Source organism: Myzus persicae, unplaced genomic scaffold (assembly GCF_001856785.1).
Source record: "Myzus persicae strain clone G006 unplaced genomic scaffold, MPER_G0061.0, whole genome shotgun sequence".
Classification (NCBI taxonomy): Eukaryota; Metazoa; Arthropoda; class Insecta; order Hemiptera; family Aphididae; genus Myzus; species Myzus persicae.
This window is the reverse complement of record NW_019104164.1, coordinates 19,038-39,984: the sequence shown is the minus strand read 5'-3', so window position 1 is coordinate 39,984 and position 20,947 is coordinate 19,038. Positions and strand designations below refer to the sequence as shown.

At 37.1% G+C, this 20,947-nt stretch overlaps 1 protein-coding gene across 1 annotated transcript in view; it reads left to right on the top strand.

The window, feature by feature from the left end:
• The window catches only part of LOC111039490 (receptor-mediated endocytosis protein 6 homolog), a 31,737-nt gene extending 11,130 nt beyond the window's left edge, over positions 1 to 20,607 (top strand). The window contains exons 2-9 of the mRNA XM_022323029.1: positions 6,711 to 7,566; positions 8,486 to 9,677; positions 11,029 to 11,576; positions 12,074 to 12,163; positions 13,026 to 13,536; positions 15,552 to 15,666; positions 17,193 to 17,493; positions 18,266 to 20,607. Of these exons, the coding sequence (XP_022178721.1) occupies positions 6,763 to 7,566; positions 8,486 to 9,677; positions 11,029 to 11,576; positions 12,074 to 12,163; positions 13,026 to 13,536; positions 15,552 to 15,666; positions 17,193 to 17,493; positions 18,266 to 18,346 (3,642 nt within the window). The 5' untranslated portion in view covers positions 6,711 to 6,762 and the 3' untranslated portion in view covers positions 18,347 to 20,607. The remainder of the gene's footprint in view (positions 1 to 6,710; positions 7,567 to 8,485; positions 9,678 to 11,028; positions 11,577 to 12,073; positions 12,164 to 13,025; positions 13,537 to 15,551; positions 15,667 to 17,192; positions 17,494 to 18,265) is intronic.
• Positions 20,608 to 20,947: the final 340 nt, after the last annotated feature.

Genomic DNA, 20,947 nt, shown 5'->3' with positions numbered 1-20,947 from the left:
TTGATAATAATAATACATTATCTACGTATAATATCATATAAATATGATTTTATGACAATAACATTTTTGTAACAGTAACTAATTTGACAAAATAGTTTCATTCTGAATAAGTTGTAACTTTAAATTGGTAACTTTTGAAAATGCTTTGTATTATAATATTTTAAAATACATTTAAATATGAAGATTACAATATTGGGTATGTGTTAAACTATTATTATCACTGTCTCCTTTAGTTCTTAAATAAATATTGTGAATAATTTCATGTTGATTCAATGTTGACTGTACATTCAAAGTATTTAGTATTTACAACATAATTATATTATTAAACTCTAGAGATATTTTTGAAAATAAGAAATAAAAAACTTTAGTATTGCAGTAATGCAATTATTACTTTTTTAACACGATAAAGTAATGTAACGTGGCTGAATGAAAACAAAAACAACTCAATAATAATTTAATTACAATTTTGAAAGGTAATTCTTAATGTGATTTAATTTCCCAAAATATGTAATTTCCCCGACACTGATGTGGCATGGAATAAAATACAGCAGACAAAAAACAAGCGCGCACACACACAAACACACACACACACTTACGAAATACTCACACACACCGACCGGGCCGTCGAACGTCAGGAATTTATTATTATTATTATTATTATTATTATTATTATTATTATTATTATTATTACTATCATCGTTATTATTATTATTTTTACTCGCGTTTAATGCGTAAAAGACAAAACGAAAAAATTAAATTAAAATAAAAAAAAATACGACCGAATGCGACGACCACGAAAAACCCGGTTCGACGACGCGTGTCACCTACCCGCCCCGCCGCGGCCCCGCTCGGTGATGTATGCGAGCCGATAACATCATCATCGTTGTCGCGGCGGCGTGTGTGGGCCCCGTCGCCCGTCTCGGCGGCGGCGGCGGCGGCGGCGGCGGCGGCCGTGTCACACTTTTTTCCCGTGTTTTTTATTCTTATTTATTTTTCCCATTCGTCCGTATTTTTTCTGTACAGTATTATTATTATTATTATTATTCGTATTCGTATTCGTATTCGTATTATCATTATTCCTTCGTTTCACACGGCTCTCGTGTCGTCGTTTCCGAAAACCGGCGCTGGCTGCGACGACGAAATTTCACATTATAATATACCTACCAGTGCATTAGGCAGGTACTGGGTAGGTATTATTATAATGGTGTGGTGTTATTGCACGAGTGTATCGAATTAATACGTCACACGAATATAGAAGTATTATTTGTGTGTTCGAGGGTCTTGTTCGACGAGTTAACAAATATTAACAACTCGAGTTGGTTTAGTGAATCAGGCGATATATTATGTAAGAACGTTTCACAGTGTTCTAAGTTCGTGGTTAACGAGCGATATACTATTTGGATCTCTTTTGCGCAAAAAAAAAAAAAAATACCTCTTTTAGTTGATAAAGGTTAAAAAAAAGTTAATCGGTTATTTTTAATTATTACCTATCTGCAGAGGGCTGTGTACTGCGTGGGTAGGTTATATTAGGATAGCTCAGCTTTTATTTTTGAATTGTAACCAAACATGTTGATAAAATGCATTCTATAAATTATGGGTACACTAATATCACGTAATTCTTCTTATTTATTGGCTACCTATTATAGTTCTGTGTAGCAAAATCTGGTTGTAGCGTTTTAAGCATTCATTTTAACATTTTATGAAAAATCTTATTATGATCGAAATAAATTGGACAAATAATTAGTTTTTATAATTTAGGACAGTGGCGTACTCTAAGGGAGGAGATGAGGGGCAATTGCCCCGGCAGCAAATTTGCACACAAGAGTTGAAAGATTTTTTTATGGATGAGAAAAATTAACTCTATAAAATTGGGGGGGGGAAAGGCATTAAAAACAATATTTACCCATGGCAGCAAAATTATAAGTACGCCACTGACTTAGGGATGAATAAGAATATATTATTTGCGAGTGTGTGTGTGTGTGTTAATATGTTATGAATGACTACCCGGCCAGTGTTGTCTGCTCACAGTCTGTTCAGCGTATGCGTACTTAGGTGTCAGAGTCTAAAATTGTACGCGTATAAAATATTAAATAGTTCCATGCAGGGTTTTAGTTATTCAAGCTATAGGTATATGAATTTCATACAAGCGAGGAAAACAAATTATACTGTATTAAATACCCATACCTGCCAGTAAAATTTTTAAATAGTTATCAAAAAATCATCCATGACCATCTCATCACTTTCTCACGAGTCACGGCGGTTGACGATTGATGAATTACAATAATAATAATACTATTATGCAATAATAAATAATATTGTAATAACTAAATTGACGGAATATATTATCATATTACTAGGTATATGCTAAATTGTGTGATTGTTGTTTGTTTCATTATCAACAAACGTTTATAAACACCGCGAACAATTTAATAATAAAAAATCAGATTATATTACGCCTATGCAGTTTTTTTTATATTCACAATGCTTGACTTCAGAACGCTGCAGTTAGTGCATTTTTTAAGAATAACTTAAAATAATATTTCACTTTGTCAATTTTAAATATGTGATAAAAAAAATAAGAATGTTGGTCATGTTTGCTTCAATAAGTTAATACACTGGTGCGAGTTTTAAAATATTATTCTATTCGTGCTTGGCCTAATTACGCGATGGCGTACCTACTTCACATATCAAATTTTTTTTTAAATATTGATCATTATATAATTATGTAGGTTTATTAGAAATTTCGTGTATCAGGTGATCTACTATACTGGGATACCAATTTAATAATAGTGATCTACCACAAAATTAGAATGTGTACATACAATGTATTAGGAAAATGCATTTTTGTTTTGGTTAAAGATTGAAAAATAATTCTTATGTAAAAATATGTGTCATTTAAATGTTTGTTAATGATGAGTACAAAATATATAGTACATTATTTTCCGTTTTTTTAAGAAACATTTTCTATTTTTTCATTTTCATATTTCGTATTAAATTATCAATAATATTTATCACAATTATTGACTCGTATTTATGATGAAAATCGACACATGAGCTTCCGAAGATATTTTGTCGAAGTAGGTAAACATATTTTTTTATACACGAATTAGGTAATTACTGTAAGCCTATTATATTTTTAACTGTTTATATTTGTCTATAAAATGCCTTTTTTTATATTTTGCATAATCGTATATCAATAAATCGGATAATAAATATTTGTTGTAATTTACAAACTGAAATTAATCTCTACGGATCCACTAAACTTTGATCAGACATCGAAGTAAAATAACATGTGATATGTAATATGTGATGATGGTAAATTGGTGACTGTTGACAAATATTTATGAAATTTGATGGATCAGGACCACATTATACCCTCGTACATATTTTATGATTAAAAGGCAGTAGGTTCGCGCCTGTTACCCGGATGCCTTGGCATCAACTAATATGATAGCTAAAAGTTCGATTTTTCTCAAAGCGCTATGATAATCAACAACCCGTTACTCGGGGGTGTTATAACACATACGCAGTATTATTAAAATGGACGTCGTCACGCGTATCTCGGATTCGAAGTGTCTTTCGCAGCAATCGGTACAATATTATAATCCCTCGAACAATAAACGACCTCCGACTAGTACATCATTAAAAAATACATTAAGTTGTAACACTTATAAATTTATAATGCTGCGATGTACCTATCTATGTAATAATTTACAACGGCTGCTGTATATATAATCTTTAGTTTCCGGCGCACACGCCGTCGTGTAATCCGCTTATGTACATTTTTGATGCGGTTATCGTCGACTTCCGGCACCGCCGCCCATAAGGCGATTTGCGCCCGACATCGAAGTGCAATTTTTCATCTCCGTTTCCTGCCCGTGGTGTGCAGGAGCCCGCGAATCTTTATACCACTATACGACTAATAGCAATCAACGCACGGGATATAATAATGTCTGCACGCTTACGATTACAACATTTTTTTTTTTTTTTTTTTTACTGGCGGGCAGTACAACTGCAGCATAAAAAGTTAAAAAATGTACTATGTACACCTATATAGTTTGGACGTACATACGAAGTTACTCAATACGAAAATGTTCAAACTCGTTGCAAACACGAAACAATATTTTACATTATTTGTAAATATTCAATCTTCAAGAATTTTGAAACGTCCACCCCTTAGCCGTTAAGTCGAAAACCAATTTCCGGGCCAAAGTTCACCAACTACTCAATATACGCTAGAGCCCGACAGGGCTTCTGAATATAAATTGTTAACAATCGCTTGACTTAAAGGGGGCGAATTCGGGAATCCAATTTTCAATATAAGAATATAACCTTTTTAAATGTATTTATTCATATAATATTGTTTGCATCATGTCGAGGGGCTAACTTCACGACTTCTTAGTTTTGTTTAATAGTAACATTACAAGCCATATGACTTTTTCGCAAGTTGCAGTTTCACCTTTTCATCTTATTTGTTTATAATTTAATTTTTTGCGCAGAATTCGAATGTTAAATCAGTTAATAAAACTATAGAAAGTGGGGTTTTTCGTCACTGCAACTTAAATTATATTATTTAGAAAATTAATTTATACCACTTGTATTATTATACAGTATTATGATCTGTATGATTGCAGTCAAATAGGTGGGTAACAATAGTTGATGAAAGCAGTTAATTTAATGGAGAAAAGTTAACAAAAGATAAATTTAACCAGCTAAGTTTAAAGTTGATATGGTAAAAAGCATTAATTTTACTCAGTTTCAAATAAGTGTACCTGCTTTTTTAATAAAATATAGTATATAGATGGTGGATTGTGGATCACATAAAGATTATTTTGTGCAAATAGGGATTTTAAATACATTTAATAAAATATTATGTTTTATCGTGAAACATATCAGAAAATTATTCTAAAGTTATAACTTATTAGGTATTAATATAATATATTATAGTACCTACAAATTCAATTTTTCCATGCAGCTATACAGCTAAAAATATGTATAGATTATAAAATATATATAATAATTAATGTACAAAACCATTTAAACCAAACATTTCAAAAACATTTTTAATTTTTACTTGGTGGTTTATGTTTTAATCAAATGAATAATCTAAGTCAACAGTCAATTTAAATATTTCAATAAAAAAAATTAATTATTTTGATTTGTTAATGTGCCAGCTTCCATACCTTAGCTTACAGCGATAGACAATATCATAGGTGGACATTTTAGGGAGGATCACTTACTTATCTCACACCAAAAATATAAAAAAAATACCTAAGCTGCAAAAATTCTATATATTTTTGTGGTTGACGAGTATTATTATTGAGTAGGATGTAATATTAACACACATTGAACGATTTGAGATTTGAAAATCTAATATTTTGAAAACAATTTTATTGTATAAGGGTTTATATTGTTTTTTCTTTTACAATTTTTCGAAATCTCGTTAATTATATTAAGTAAATTTACTTGAATTAACTTAAGTTGATCATGTTATAAAAATACATTTTAAAACAATTTATACACTGGATTCATCTTGGGTTACTGTTTCGAAAACAGTAATCTCTATTGTCTTCAAGTAAGCATGTTTATCCTTAGTCGACCCGTCTCATTCAGGATATAAAAATATTTTATTTTATTCACGTTATTATTGGTAGGTCATACTTGTATGACGTATGTACATTTTACTGTCATACCATGCCTATTCTCGGAATATCCTTGACGGGTTTTCACAATTTGTTTTTAAAATACCACAGATTTATTGATTATTACATAATATAATATACCGAGTCGGTAGGTAACTAATCTATATTTTAAGTAAAAAAAATAATGTTACCTAAGGTTGATTATTATTAATCTACCATAATATAAATACTTTATCATTTATGTCTTATGTATCATATTGTTTATTGCTAAACTAGTGAAATATTTTATGATAATGTATACTATAATAATAGGGAACAAAAATATTCTTAAACTTGTAATAGATAGAGGGGTGCGGTTATTTAAGAAATAGTTCACTCCACCCTAAAATTAGAATAATTCTTCTTAATAGTATCAGTCAGTATAATTTATAAGCATATTAACAATTAAGTCTAGTGTGTCATTATTACAGTTGGTATTAGGGTTGGGGTGTTGTGCCTCTATAAAACCTTTGAAAAATACATACAAATAAAAAAAAAGAATAATTAATATAAAGAACTAAAGGCGCCAAAGAACTAAGTCGGTTGTTAACTTTTTTCTAAATATGTATGTAATATTAAAAATAATATTGTTATAATACAGTCACTAAATTTAAAATTATCGATTTGAACGAAACATGATTTATTATTTTATTACGCAGTTAGAGCTGATAACATTGGTCAATTATTTATTTGTTATCTTTATACTAGGTATACCTACATAATATATTTATCTATTAATTGGTTGAGCATAGCTTTACCCGCTAGAAGAATTAATTTTATTCTGTTATTTCTCAAATCACAGTGAATCGACCAACAATTATTATCAAGCTTACAGGTGAGAATATTTTCTATAGGGCACCTTGATACCCATCGATTATATTCTGATTTTGATCAAGTCGTGAGAATTTTAAAATCGTATAAGTCTATGAATCCTGCACACTTCGGACACTTTAAGATATGACTCGTACGCGACAACGGTACCACGGTACAACGAAAGTCACACTTACGTTTTGGTTTTTTTTTCCGCAGATTTGGACACACGAAAATTAGCGTACGAGAAGCAGCACCGGGGTTCGGTCGGATGCGCGACGACTTTGATCTTCAGCTGGTGCGGCAGCAGCAGCAGCAACAGCACCAACAGTTGCAACAGGAAGACGTGGTCGTCGCTGACGACGACGATCAGCGGCGGAGGAGCAGACGGCGGATGCACCAACACCAGCAACATCACCACCAGAACCATCACGACGACGAAGACGACGACGACGACGACGACGCTGACGACGCTGACGACGGAGACGACGACGAAGACGACGCCACGGACGACGGTGACGGCGCCGGCGTCAGCAGCGGTGTCGGTGTCGGCGGTGACGACCGCGACGGTAACCACGGTCAAGAGCGGCAGGGCCGCGGTCAGCGAAACGCCGACGCCGGTGGACCGGACGCCAGTCGGTTGTTGAACGCGACGGACGGTACGGACGACGAAGCCGACGTGGTCGGCGGCGGCGTTGGTGCGAGTACGCGCGGCGACGTGACTGCCAACGTGCCGGCCGACAGCACCGGTGACAGTGCGGGTGTTGCCGGTGACGTGGACGCGAACGACGGTGACGACGGTGACGACGACGACGACGACGACGACGACGACGACGTGGACATGATGATGATGATAGACGCGGGTAGACAGCCGGTGGCCATCGGTGGCCGCGAGTCTTCGTCGCCTCCGGCACCGGCGCCGGTCGCGCTCGGCTCGATCAAAGTCGACTCTGCCACGGCGTCCTCGTCGACGTCTTCGACGCCCCCGCCGCAACCACCGCCGACGTCCGCTTCGACGGTGCCGATGTCGTCCATCACCACCAGCACCACGAGCACCACCGCCGAGGGCCAACAGGTGTGTTATAATTATGAGCGATAATATAATATTGTTTTAGTCCAGACTGCGCGATCGCCTGTATGTCCTGTATATTATAATCCTGTATATTATCAAATATATTATGTTATTCATGCGGCGTAACAGAGAGACCTGACAAATAAAATCGAATTTTTTTTTCCTTCATAGTGAATTCCGTTATTTTTGAACACTAAGCAGTGCATTTTTTTAAGGAATTTTCGAGACAACAAATATATTTCCAAAATAAATATCAATAATTACTGAATGATACCTATAGAATTACTTAATTAATTATGTTCACCCCTCATAACTATTAAAAATAAATATTAATGCCAGACAGCAGTTTCGGCAAATGTATTTAAAGTCAATGAAAATGAGTTGGGTATAATTTATTTAAAATAGAAAGTGATTTCAAGGGAGATATTTATTCATTGCCTAATAATTTGTTTTGGCATGAGTGGTATAAAAATTCATCTTTTAAAAATCGTCTGTCGGCCATTCTTTAGAAAAAAAGTGAACTAGGTGATAAAATATTTTCACTGGGTGACATTTGGGCAGCCTGGTTTACTAGTGTAAAAAATGCACTGGCACCAAGGAAAATACAAACCAACTTTGAATTTATGACAATAAAAAGCAAAAACATTATAGTACATTGCACTCTTATAAATGATACGTATAATTTTAGTGCTTCATTATCGTTTGTTAACATGGCTATAAATTGAAAATAAAATGCATGACGTTTTTCTTTTGCCTAATTGTCTCCACGCTCGATTGTCGTTTACTCAATTTGTCGGGACAACGATTACATGTTGCTGCTTTAGTAACTACACATAATATTGACATTAAAATCGCAGTAAATAAAAACGGAACTATTATTGACTGAGTTTAAATCATTATTTTCCGTATGCACTTGTATCAGGACGATTACGATATGACGACAACGGTTTCCGGTGTCGGCTACAGTGGCATTGGCGACGGTTATCCCACTTCCGCGACGTCAGTGGGTCTCACCGACATGATAAGCGGCGTCGGCAATCACCTCCATCCACACCACCACCACCACTTGCTCCTCTTACATCACCAGCAGCAGCAACAGCAACAGCAGCAGCAGCAGCAGCACCACCAACACGCTCACCCGTCGCAGCTTCAAACCGGCGGGACCGCAGCCACCGGTTATTATGGCGCAGACGCGGTTGGCAGCCAACATCACCATCCGTCAGTGGCCGCTGCGGCGCTGCCACTACCTCCACCGCCGCTGCTACTTCACGAACAACAGCAGCAGCAAATCGGCGGAGACTTGCAGCTGCAACTCCAGCTGCACCACCAGCACCAGCATCAGCACCAGCAGCAACAGCACCAGCACCAGCAGCACCAGCAACTGTTGCAGCAGCACCAACATCAGCAGCACCAGCAGCAACAGCAGCAGCAGCACGAAGACTTATCCCGCCACCACCATCACCACCACCATCAGCTGCAGCTGCAGCAACAGCATCTCGTCGATCACCAGCACCACCATCACGAACTCACCAGCGCCGCGGCCCACCACCATCTGCAGCAGCACCAGCACCAGCAGCAGCACCAGCAGTTCGCGGCCGCGCACCCACACCACCCGCAGTACCTGCAGCAACAGCAACAGCGACAACAGTTCTCGCCGGCTACGGCAGCCGCCACCGCAGCGGCCGCTGCCGCCCTCTCTCACCCCCATTATCACCAGCAGCAACATCACCACCTGCAGCACCAACAACACGGCGACGGCGCTGGTGCCGGTGACGACGATGACGATGACGTAGTGACCGCCGCTGTAGCGGCCGCAGCCGATAACGGTGGATATCCGTCGTCATCAACGTCAGCCACGGCCGCTGCGGCCACGGCTGCCGCTTATGCTGCGGCGGCGGCGCTGTACGGCGGTGGAGCCAGTGGCCAGGGACACCACGGCGTCCACCACCACGGTGGCCATCACCAGCAGCCACAACAGCAGCACATGTTGCTGCCGCCGGTCGTGCCGGCTGCACCTCACCAGCAACACGGCATGCAGCAACAGCACCACCACCAGATGATGGTGATCGGCGGAGGTGGCGTTCCTTCGTTAACCACAGCTCCACCGGCGTCCGGTTAGTATAATGTTTATATTGCTCGTTTTATTTGCCAGTTTTTTGTTTACACCAGATAAAAAATTGGGGGGGGGGGTAGAGGTGGTAACAGGATCGGCACCCCTATTTTTTACGTATTTTATTTTCTGTCACGTGCAATGTACAAACGAAGTACCTAAGTGTAGCGTTAATAAGTTCAATGTTCAAATATTTAATACCAACGCAGCAGTGTCCATAGCGAATAATATTCCAAACTTCTCTGACAACGATAATGATGAACTACGACCTGTAGAATAACAAAAGCACATGATTCAAGAAGCTTAAATATCAAAATATGTAATCTTATCAATATTGATTCGGTTTGATGAATAACAACCATCAATATATTCTGGCAAGCAAACCACTCGACATGCCCCATACATGCCCACTAAATAAGTAACTATTAACTACGATAGAGAAATGTAGGGGCTCAATGATGAACAAAAATTGCTTGCTTCAAGTTTGACACTTCTATTACGCAACTCAAATGGCGCAGCTAATAAATTATACGTGATATTCGTATATAGGTCTAATCTCGAGGACGTGTTTCCGCGGTTTAAAATGTTTAAATTAAATTTTAGGTTCATTTTTCATTTGGGGTCTGTCCCTAGGTATAGTTTGATATTAATCATAAGATGTTTTGACTTAAATGTTGTGAATTACATGACATATTTTTTCAAATGTTTATACATTTGAAAAAACATTTGAATTCCGAATAAAGTCTAACATATTTTTATACCATTCGACATGAAATTAGCTTTAAAAATATAGTTTCTCAAATATTATTATTTTTACATATCTAATTATTTCTCGAAAATGACAAAATATTTACGGAAAAAAAATTGGTCCATCTCATATCAAAATACAGCATAAAAACGATGCATATTTTCCCATTTCAATTAAAATGAGAATTTCTATTGCATTTATTTGTATCCAGAATATTCACATAGCAATTGATTAGTTAGATTCATAGGTATTTACCAGAATAATTTCAATCTTTGATTGAAGCTTTTAATGGATAGTATTTTATTATTAAATATCTGATTACACGTGAGGTATTTTATGGCAGGTCTTCTTGAACGATTTGAGTGCAATCGCAACCGTTTTGCTCTTTATCGAAGATGAGATGACCAACGACTGAAGTAGCCGTTATCGCTGTTATAACTTAGTGTTATGACAGATATCTATTTTGCACGAATTCTGTCCGCGAATTTCGTTTTAAATATAAATCTAACCAAATTACATCTATATCTAGTGCCTTCGTTTTTCCGGCCTGCAATTTAAACTGCATTTTTATTCCGAAATACAATTTATATTTTGTATCTCGCCGCAGATAGTCCTCCTACACCAGCCTTGATGCAACTGAGGGCGGCTGCAGCCGCAGCTGCTGCCGCGGTGGTGGATCCCTCAGCTGGGGCGGCGTTGTCTTCGCCACCCGCCGGCAAGGCTAGACGGACGGCGTCATCGGGGGCCATCAACGACGCCGCCAGCGGTGGTGGTGGAGGCGGTGGAACAACCGGCCGTTGCGGCGGTGGCCGTGGCCGGGGTCGGAGATCGGCCGCGGCCACGGCGGCTGGCGGTCTTTCAGCCGCAGCCGCGGCGGCGCTACAGCAACAGCAGCAGCAGCAGCAGCAGCAGCCCTTAATATTGCACCCACACCACACGCACCCACACCACCACCCGCACATGCAACAGCAACAGTTCGGCGCGGGCGGCCCTCCGGTCGTGTCGGCGTCTGCGACGGCGGCGGCAGTGGCCGCGTCGGCCACGGAACAGCAGCAGAGCCCACCGCTGGACAGGGTGTTCGTTTGGGACCTGGACGAGACCATCATCGTGTTCAACTCGTTGTTGACGGGTGGATACGCAGTGGCTCACGGAAAGGTATGTTATTCCATAAAGTACATCATATTTATCGAGTATCTTAAAGTATAAGAAAATTATTACAGTTACAATTTAAATGTCCTACAAATATTTTTCAAAAAAAAAAAATCACTTGAAATAAAACAATTGTTACACATATTGCTATATACAATATATTATATTGTATAAACCTTACGATTAAATATTCCCCAATAACACTGAGAAACCACAAAATAGTGTAATTGTATTCCGAAACTGTGAAAATTAACTAAAGAGCAATTATTGAACATTTTTACACGAACATGCAGTAATAATTACTTAGGTATGTCCGAAACGATTTCCTACGAAATCCTTGAAAATTCAATTTATCATAATATTACACCTATTGTAATGTATCAATTATATTCAAATATGTGCTAAATTCAATACAGTCCACAGATAAAATACCCTCTAAAACAATTATACATTTATACATGTATGAATGCAGTGTAGTTGTTCATACCTTATCGTTTGCACAGGACCAGCGAGTCATGCAGCAGCTCGGGTACCGGATGGAGGAGATGATATTCACGTTGGCCGACCAGAATTTCTTTTTCAATGAAATCGAGGTGAGTCGAGGGTCGATCGACAGATATTGTCCTTATTATAGATGCCTATATATAAAAAATAACTTACTCGGCTGTAATGTTAAAGTTTAATCGGTCGTCAGAAAAACGACTGACTTTTCTAGTCAAATAAGAGAGGTCTGAGTACACATACGTACGTAGTGTTCATTGAAATGTGATAAGACAATAACCAAAATAAATTAATTGTACTAGTCACTAGTTTCTAGATAAATTTGTTTTTTGTCAATGACAAAATTGTATAGCCCGTTCTGCAGTTCATTTCAGCACTAGGCAATCATTACGGTTTTAAAAAAGCAGTGGACTGAAAACTATACTTAAAAAAATATACTTTTTAGACCACTGTTTTTTTTTTTAAACCTTAACCTCAACTGAAAAAAATAAAAGGTAAACCACAACCGTAGCAGAGTGTCAACTGTCAGTAAGATCAGTCTCGCAAAGTACTCGGGTAAAAGTATTCAAATACTTATTCCGAATTGTTATATATACTTTCTCAATGTATCTGTAATTAAAATCAAATAGTAATTTGCAAATACTTATTCGCCTTAGCTTATATATTTTCTATTTGAGTTTAATTTTAATCGCGTAAAGAAATAAAAATAAAATTAAAAATCTGTACTCGGATACTTTTAAGAAGTATTTTTCAAAAGACTGGTCAAGATGCAGTTACTACAAGACGGGTTATAAGCTACATGGACCTTTTTTGATAAGATAATTCGACCATTTTCCGGTCTTCGAAATGTTTAAATGCGGATATAGGAAGTTGCGGCTGTCTATAGTTGTACTATAGTATTATATCCGTGGATACAAATACATTATTTACTTATCATAACCGTGTTTTGCGCAGGAGTGTGGCGGCGGCGACCAGGCGCAGCACATCGACGACGCCGCGTCCGACGACAACGGACAGGACCTGTCCGGCTACGACTTTGGCGCCGACGGGTTTTCCGCGTCCACGGCCTCCACCCAACACCACCAGCACCACTTCATCAACCAGCACCACTTCAACAGCACCGGTGCCAGTGCTGGCAACAATCACCAGCAGCATCTGCAGTACCACCAGCAGCAGCAGCACCCGCAGCAGCAACAGCACCACCACCAGCAGTACCAGCAGCAGTCGTACCAGCACCAGTCGCACCAGCAGCAGCAGCAACACCACCACCTGATGAGCGCCGGCGGTGGGGGCTCGTCCGTCGCCAATCCGTCGTCGGCGGGTGGTCTGAGGGGTGGAGGTCTGAGGGGCGGTGCCGGTGGCGGAGGTTCCAGCGGCGGCGGTGGCGTGGACTGGATGCGGAAGTTGGCGTTCCGGTACCGGCGAGTCAAAGAGTTGTACAACCAGTACCGGAACTCGGTCGGAGGTAATTATCGTACCCTTTGAGTGATGAACCGTTTGGTGCCCAACTTGTTTATAGGGCTGAGAAATCGTTCGATTGACACATTTAAATTCAATTTAATCAGTTGACAGTTTAATAATTCGAAAGTCGAAAACAATCTGAAATAATGTTATGTAGATAAATTTAAAATAATTTTAAAATATTCAAATGATTGTATATTTCAGTTCCGATCAAATATAATAAATTGTACTCGACGAGAGAAAACAATCAATGTAATTAGTAAATTATCATTTATTATACTAATAATCGAGATACGTCTAGTAACACCCAGTGGCCAGCTAGTGTAGTCGGTCGTATAACGACTTCTTCATTTTTCGATTGAGGAGTATGCCTACGAAAACTAGCTAAACGTAATTTTAGCCGTTGTCTATACAAATTTCAAAAAAAAAGAAACCAACCTGATTTCTATTTAAATACTTTTCACTCCTCACCAATCACGTACCTATAGTGTAAAGTACTCAAAGCCGAGCATTCGCGTGTCAAAAAGTTGAATTTAAATGCTTAAAGTTATTATTGTTTTTAACTTATGAATTTATATACAGTTCGAAATTGTGTTGTAGTAACTTAACTTTTTACGGTTAATCGTCATTGTTGTGCTGTTACGTTGGATTTATTTTCGTATCATACGAAACCAACATCGGACACGTTGGCAGTTTTTCGATTTGTATCTCTTCTTTTCTAATAGTTTATCACAGTAATCTGATGTTTGAACAATGTTAAACTCATTGGTAAATGTTTGTGTAATTCAAAATACTAGGCAACTTTATGACTTTAAAATATTATAGCTTGAAAATAATCAAATAAAAGTTTATTTTATTTTCTATCTTAATTTTTAACTTTTAACTGAAAGCAATTTAATTGAATTAACTTAACTTGTCACAGTTTCTTATTTTCACTAAATTGCATGCACTAATGTGTTAGCCTTTTAAATTTTTATCAGTAGGTATCACCTAATCACTAAAAAGTTGTGCTTCTGACTTTGAGGAAAAAAAAGATTATAGAAAATGTCGTGACACATAAATTATCTAAAATATGTTATAATTTCTCTCAAATTAATTAAAATTGTGGAAACCTAACTAGATACAATTTAGTACGCACCTATACTTAATATTGTAGCAATTAATATAAAACTAGATGGTTTTAATAAAAAAAAAGAATTGGTGTGTACTCAAGTTGGTTCCAGTCGGATCTATACCTACCAATAAACTTCGATAAAAAAACTAAATTGGCTGTGTAGAACATGTCTAAATAAAATAAATGCCACAAAATAATGTCTAGGATATATTATAATGGATTTAATAAATATTATATCGTTTACGTATTAATCGTAATTAAATAGATGATAAAATCTGCGGTTATTAAAAAAGTATACGTCGTACACTTGTTAACCAATGTACATTATATTACAATATTGTCAGTATACTTGTATACGAGAATGTAGGTTTTCGCATAATATGATGAACCTACCCAAGTCATCGAAATATTAGTATATAAAAACACGTTCGCCCAATTTAAATATTTACTTTATGCATTATTGTTACCATCAGTAAAATAAAGACTAAATAATTTTTTTCAGGCTGTTGTTTTGTTTGATTTTAAAATTGTTAGTACAATAATTGCTGTTTATTTCAAAATATTTTAATCATTTTTTATAAATTAGTGCAGACAATATTGATGGTTTGTCATCCGCTTAGCAAACTTAAATATTTACTTGACGCGTCATTTTTACCGCCAATAAAATAAATATCAAATAATTTTTTTGCTATTATTATTACGACTAATGTTTTTTATTTAATAGTATTTTATTTTAGATTCTGAGAGTAGAGTTTTTTTTTTTTGATTTTACCATGATGTGTTTTATTTTTTTTATTTTATCTGTGCTTTTACGGGATTTGTGCCTAACCTCTCATATTTTTGCTTGTTATATTTGGGCCTTGCATTTTTACGTTATGCAAATAATTTCGATTTGTATGTTACAGGACTACTGGGACCTGGCAAACGGGACGCTTGGCTCCAGCTCCGGAGCGACATCGAACTGCACACCGACGACTGGCTCACGATGGCTGTCAAGTGCTTGAACGTCATCAATTCGAGGTGCGTTTACATGAGCGTAAAATATATTATTATTATTTCACGTAAACCTTGATTTATATTTATATTTTTAAATTGCATAAACCTAATAGGTATTCAGAGGAATAAAATGAAAATATTACGCTTGTATAACAGGCGTGTCAAACACGCCACCGGTGGGCCTCATACGGCCACTGGCTCATTTTTTATGGTTCGGGGATAGCAATTATTATAATGAACAATTAATTTTTTTTTTAAATGTACATAGAAAGCCGTACAGTATTATTTTCGTGTCACAATTATTATGTTATTGAGAGGTATACATATTACATTATGTTATTTTTCTGTATTATATTCTCATAAACTGTACAATTGAGTAAGTATTTTACGTAATGAATACAATAAGAAATTTGTATGAAATGTTTTTTTGAAAAATTATTTCAATGTGGTGCTCGCACAGTAAACTTTTCAATAAATTTGGCCCCCGTTAATATTTCGAGTTTTGCACGTCTGGCGTATAACATAGATGAGGTTTGAAATCTTATAAGAATTTTTCGAATTTAATTTAATTTTCGCTTACGCACTTTAGTCTTATAGATTTCAATTTAAAACAATATATCGATTTTATTATTTCATGATTTTTATAACGTGCCACAATAATATTCTCGATTAAATATTTCCCCTATTACATATACAATCTAGCACATGGTATGACCTTATACTCCTGCCTTTCGTTTTCTAAATCTCTCCTGTCTATCTGACCGTCGTCGCTTTAATAATATTTCTTTTTTGGATCTATCGACTCTGCTTCCCGTCTTGCAGACTTAAATACACTTAAATATTTCAATATTCAAAGTAAATAGTAATTTCTCACCCGAATGACTACGCTCGCCAATGAAAACCAATCATTCCTCTTCTCGATCAAGGGGATTAAATACTGACTGTTGTAAGGGGTTTTATATAGGCAACTTCTTAAGCACGGGTCGTGTAAATGTGTGAGTAGTATATATTGTGGTCATGGTAGTATGTGTGGACTGGGAGTTGAATAAATATAGTATAATCATAGAAATTTAAATTATTTTGTTTTTTATTGTAAAAAGTATTATTATTTTACCAATTGTAATACCTTTACTTAACTAACCTATTTATCCGATAATACTTCATACACCCATAGCCTGTGAGTGTCTATCCATTTCACTGACGACTGGAATATTTAAGTGTTATAACTTGAATTAGATCAGTATACGTTGTACAACAAACATTGAATAAGCACCTGAGTTATTGTAGTCATCCAAAAGTCTGCCTTTTGTAATATTTTAGGACGTACAAATATTTGTCGTTCGGATCGTTTGAAACTATACCTGCCCACTGTAAATAAGTATCATCAGACTTCGGAACATGCGAACAATGTCGAAAAAGATTATAATACGCCCGATAATTTCCCGGGAATTTTCACATCACCACCGACCCCCTCTATAATCGTCAAATGACTATAATAATGTAATACCCAAAATGAATATCGTGCTGATCTGTTCTTGCGATCACCGCAGGCCCAACTGCGTCAACGTGCTGGTCACCACCACACACCTGATACCCGCGCTGGCCAAGCTGCTCCTGTACGGGCTCGGACCGCACTTTGCCGTAGAAAACGTGTACTCTGCTTCCGGTGGCGGCGGAGGTCCGTCGGCGGGCGGCGGTAAGTCCGGCGGCGGAGGCGGAACTGCGGGTTCCGTGGCATCGGCCGGATCGTCGAAGGAATCGTGTTTCGACCGAGTGGTGCAGAGGTACGGCCGAAAGTGCACGTATGTGGTGATTGGCGACGGGGCCGAAGAAGAACGGGCAGCCCGACAGGTACGATAAATAATAAAATGTTTTAATTATTATTCAACTATGTAGCTGCACAAAACAACCCGACTGGGAAAAAACGAACAGATATAATATACTGCTCAAAGTATAGATTATGCAGGGCGTGTCCGGATCTCGAAAGCCTATACGTACCTGAATTCACTGGAAAATCGAGTACCTCGGTCCGTGTACTGATCCCACCGTGTTTGGCAATCATGCGTGATGTGTCAGTGCGGAGTATTGGATGATGTGGTATTTAATATTTCGTTAACGTGGTTCAAACTACTTTCTATGATTTCCCAACACCGCCGACATTAAAAGCTCCGAAGTTTCCGTTATTGAAATCGGTCGAGTTGTATTCGAGTATACGATGACGTGTTAAAAGCGACGAAGAGTCACAAACATAATATTTCGTTAATTTTAGATTCCGTGCGGAGCGGTGTAGACGAGTAGCAAAAAAAGCGACAACGGCGCAGACACCTGTAGAATTTATTGTTGAATAAACAAGTGTTGTACTCGCGGGGTTTCTTCCTGACATTCGTGCAGTCGTTTCGTTCTCGTGAATACCATATAATATTATCGTTGACTAATAACGTTGCGATAGTCGCGTACAGATCATTGTGAATATCAGCGAACAAATCAAATTTAAAAAAAAATTGCCAGCCATCACTGCAGTTGCATGTGCAACAACTACATCGGGATTCCGAGAAAACGGCTTGACAATCGACCCGAGCGATATTTCGATTGCGCGATTTCTAACTTTCTCGCCTGTTTGCAGATGAACTTTCCGTTTTGGCGGGTGTCCGGCCACAGCGACCTCCGAGCCCTGTACAACGCTCTGGACATGGGATTCCTCTAAGCCGACCAGCCCGAATCGGCGGCACACCTGCAGAAGTGGCGGTGGTCAGTGTCAGCGATGTCGTCGTCGTCGTCGTCGATTTTATTTTTTTTTTCTGCAGGGACGACGTCATAACGATCATAATTTTTATGTATATAAATATATATATTATATAGTAGTATTGTGTAGTAGTGTATCAGATGGTATCGTCGCGTGTACATAATAAAATAGTAAAATATATAATGTAAGCCGCACGATTGACGCGACAACGACGGCGTCGTGTACATATAATGTCATAATAATTGACGAGTCGTCGTGTAAATAATGATTATATTGTATTGTGTTTTAATGTTTTGTATATTATTACGTTTTATTATACTATTCTAGTTATCTATGTATCCTACATATTTTTTTTTTTCGGTGTGCCCGTCAGTTTGTATAGTTTGTCCTGGACGTCCAATATTATTTATCATTATTACTCTGTACCGCTTGAAACTATTATTGCATTGCCTACTCGTAGTTCAATATTCGTAGCGAAATCGTCTCCCGTAGTCGGACGATTATAATAGTACTAGACGAACATTGTGCGTGTGTAAAACTTGTATTTGTTGTGCCGTATGTATAAAAAACATATATATGCCGGGTCGCATGAACAATCACTAAAAAACATTTATCGAATCCACAGTGATCTAATGGTCGCTTAATATTATGATTTAGTGGCCTGTGATCGGTTCGTTAAATCTTACCGAACCGTTAAAATATGAAATATTTTTTCGTGCAGCCCGGCAACAGGCTCATAGGCGCAAACAGCGAGGCTCCTGTTAGCCCTTCTCTGGCACTCCACTCGGACCCCGGGGACTATGCCTCCCCTCCCCATTAATCGTTGTGTAGCGACCCCCCCCCCTCCCCCAAAAACCTGAAGATTTCACGCCACATTGGAACACGATAATATGAAAACGTTTTCATCCCCGCGCCAAAATCTTCAGAACCCCCAAATCGCAAACACTATTTGCGCCTATGTATATAGTATATTATGTCGTATAATTTTGTATAGTGTGTATTTTTTTTCTTCATATTTTATTCCCATGGCTCACGCTATGTTTATGTTGTATTTAATATTATATTATCCTAGCCGTCGTACACTTTTTAAATATCGCACCGTCGTAGATATTTTTATCATATACTGTGAAATATAATGTCATTTTTTCGGGTAACACTAAATTTCTCGATCGGATTACGTTGGATTGGATTTGGCACTTTGTTGACAAGCTATGTACATCTATTGCCTATTACGGGCTATAGGATACCATAGGAGCATATTTTCAACTGTTCAACTCTCCCGGACGAACACGCCGCCCTGCAAGACTAGTATTGTTTTTGAATAACAACATCACCTATTTTTCGAAATATCTCAAGGTTTTTGTTATTATTGGTATCAATAACAGACTGTAATACTTAAATGAAAATATTTTGCACAACAAGTAAAATAATATTTCACCCTTGAACTTCCATCGTGGTCGTATGATATCAATCAATAATTCTATGAACACACGTAGACGTCCTATCATTTTAAAAATCAACAATTTCTATTTTTATTAGGTAATGTAATTATACCAGAAGTTATCGACTTTAATTGTAATAAAAATCGCCAACTTGATCAATCTGCTAAATTATATCTTACAAAATACAATTCTATTCCAGCACAGTAATGTACACCTCTTACTGGGGAAAAAAAATTCAGTTAAAAGTTTTACCTTAAAATACTAAACAAATAATCCAGATAAATGTATTTTGACATTTAAATAAATCGAGAAAAACCCGATTAAAATTGAAATGGCTCTCATATTTAGTAATATTTTCGTTTATAGAGTGATATTATAATCAATGTGACCAAATAAACGGGATTACACAAAATATGGTACAAAAAAAAGGTGTCACTATAAAAAAATAAAATGCTAGTTATGCTGAGCGTACTTATATAATAATGTGTACTTAAGTATATGACTAGGTACCCCCTTAGTTTTTCATAAAAAAATAACTGTGCGCTCGAAGTCTCCAACGCAATCGGGAAATTTAGTGTTCGGCGAAAATGTCTTTATATTTTCATTTACTGGCTGCAGTATATATGGTTATTCGTAACGCGTTATAATTATATTCCTGAGCGAAGTCGGTTGACGGATGCAAAGGTTGAGCGAGTTACTTTAATTTATCGATTAGTATACCTATAAGTCGCGTTTAATTTTTATCAAGCAAAATGCTTCTATTTAATATTGTTAAAAAAATAAAAAAGGTTGTTATTCAGTATTATAATGCTTTATGTCTTTATCTACCGAGCGTCTATAAGAAGTGGTTTAGTATTGGCGGTGGTAAATATTACCCTCCCGATTGTATTAATATATTTTACTATAATATTTATATGAATGACTTTTTAAAATTAAATTCAAATGTATATTAAAGTTAAAAAAATTGTATGTTCGTGTTGTTATAAACATTAAAATATAATTATACAACTATATAATGATGGGCTGTAGTAAATTTGCACCAAAATCGACCCAAACTATATTATACGCAACACGTGTAATTTGCACCAACACTTTTGAAACTCGTTTGCAATTTCACCAG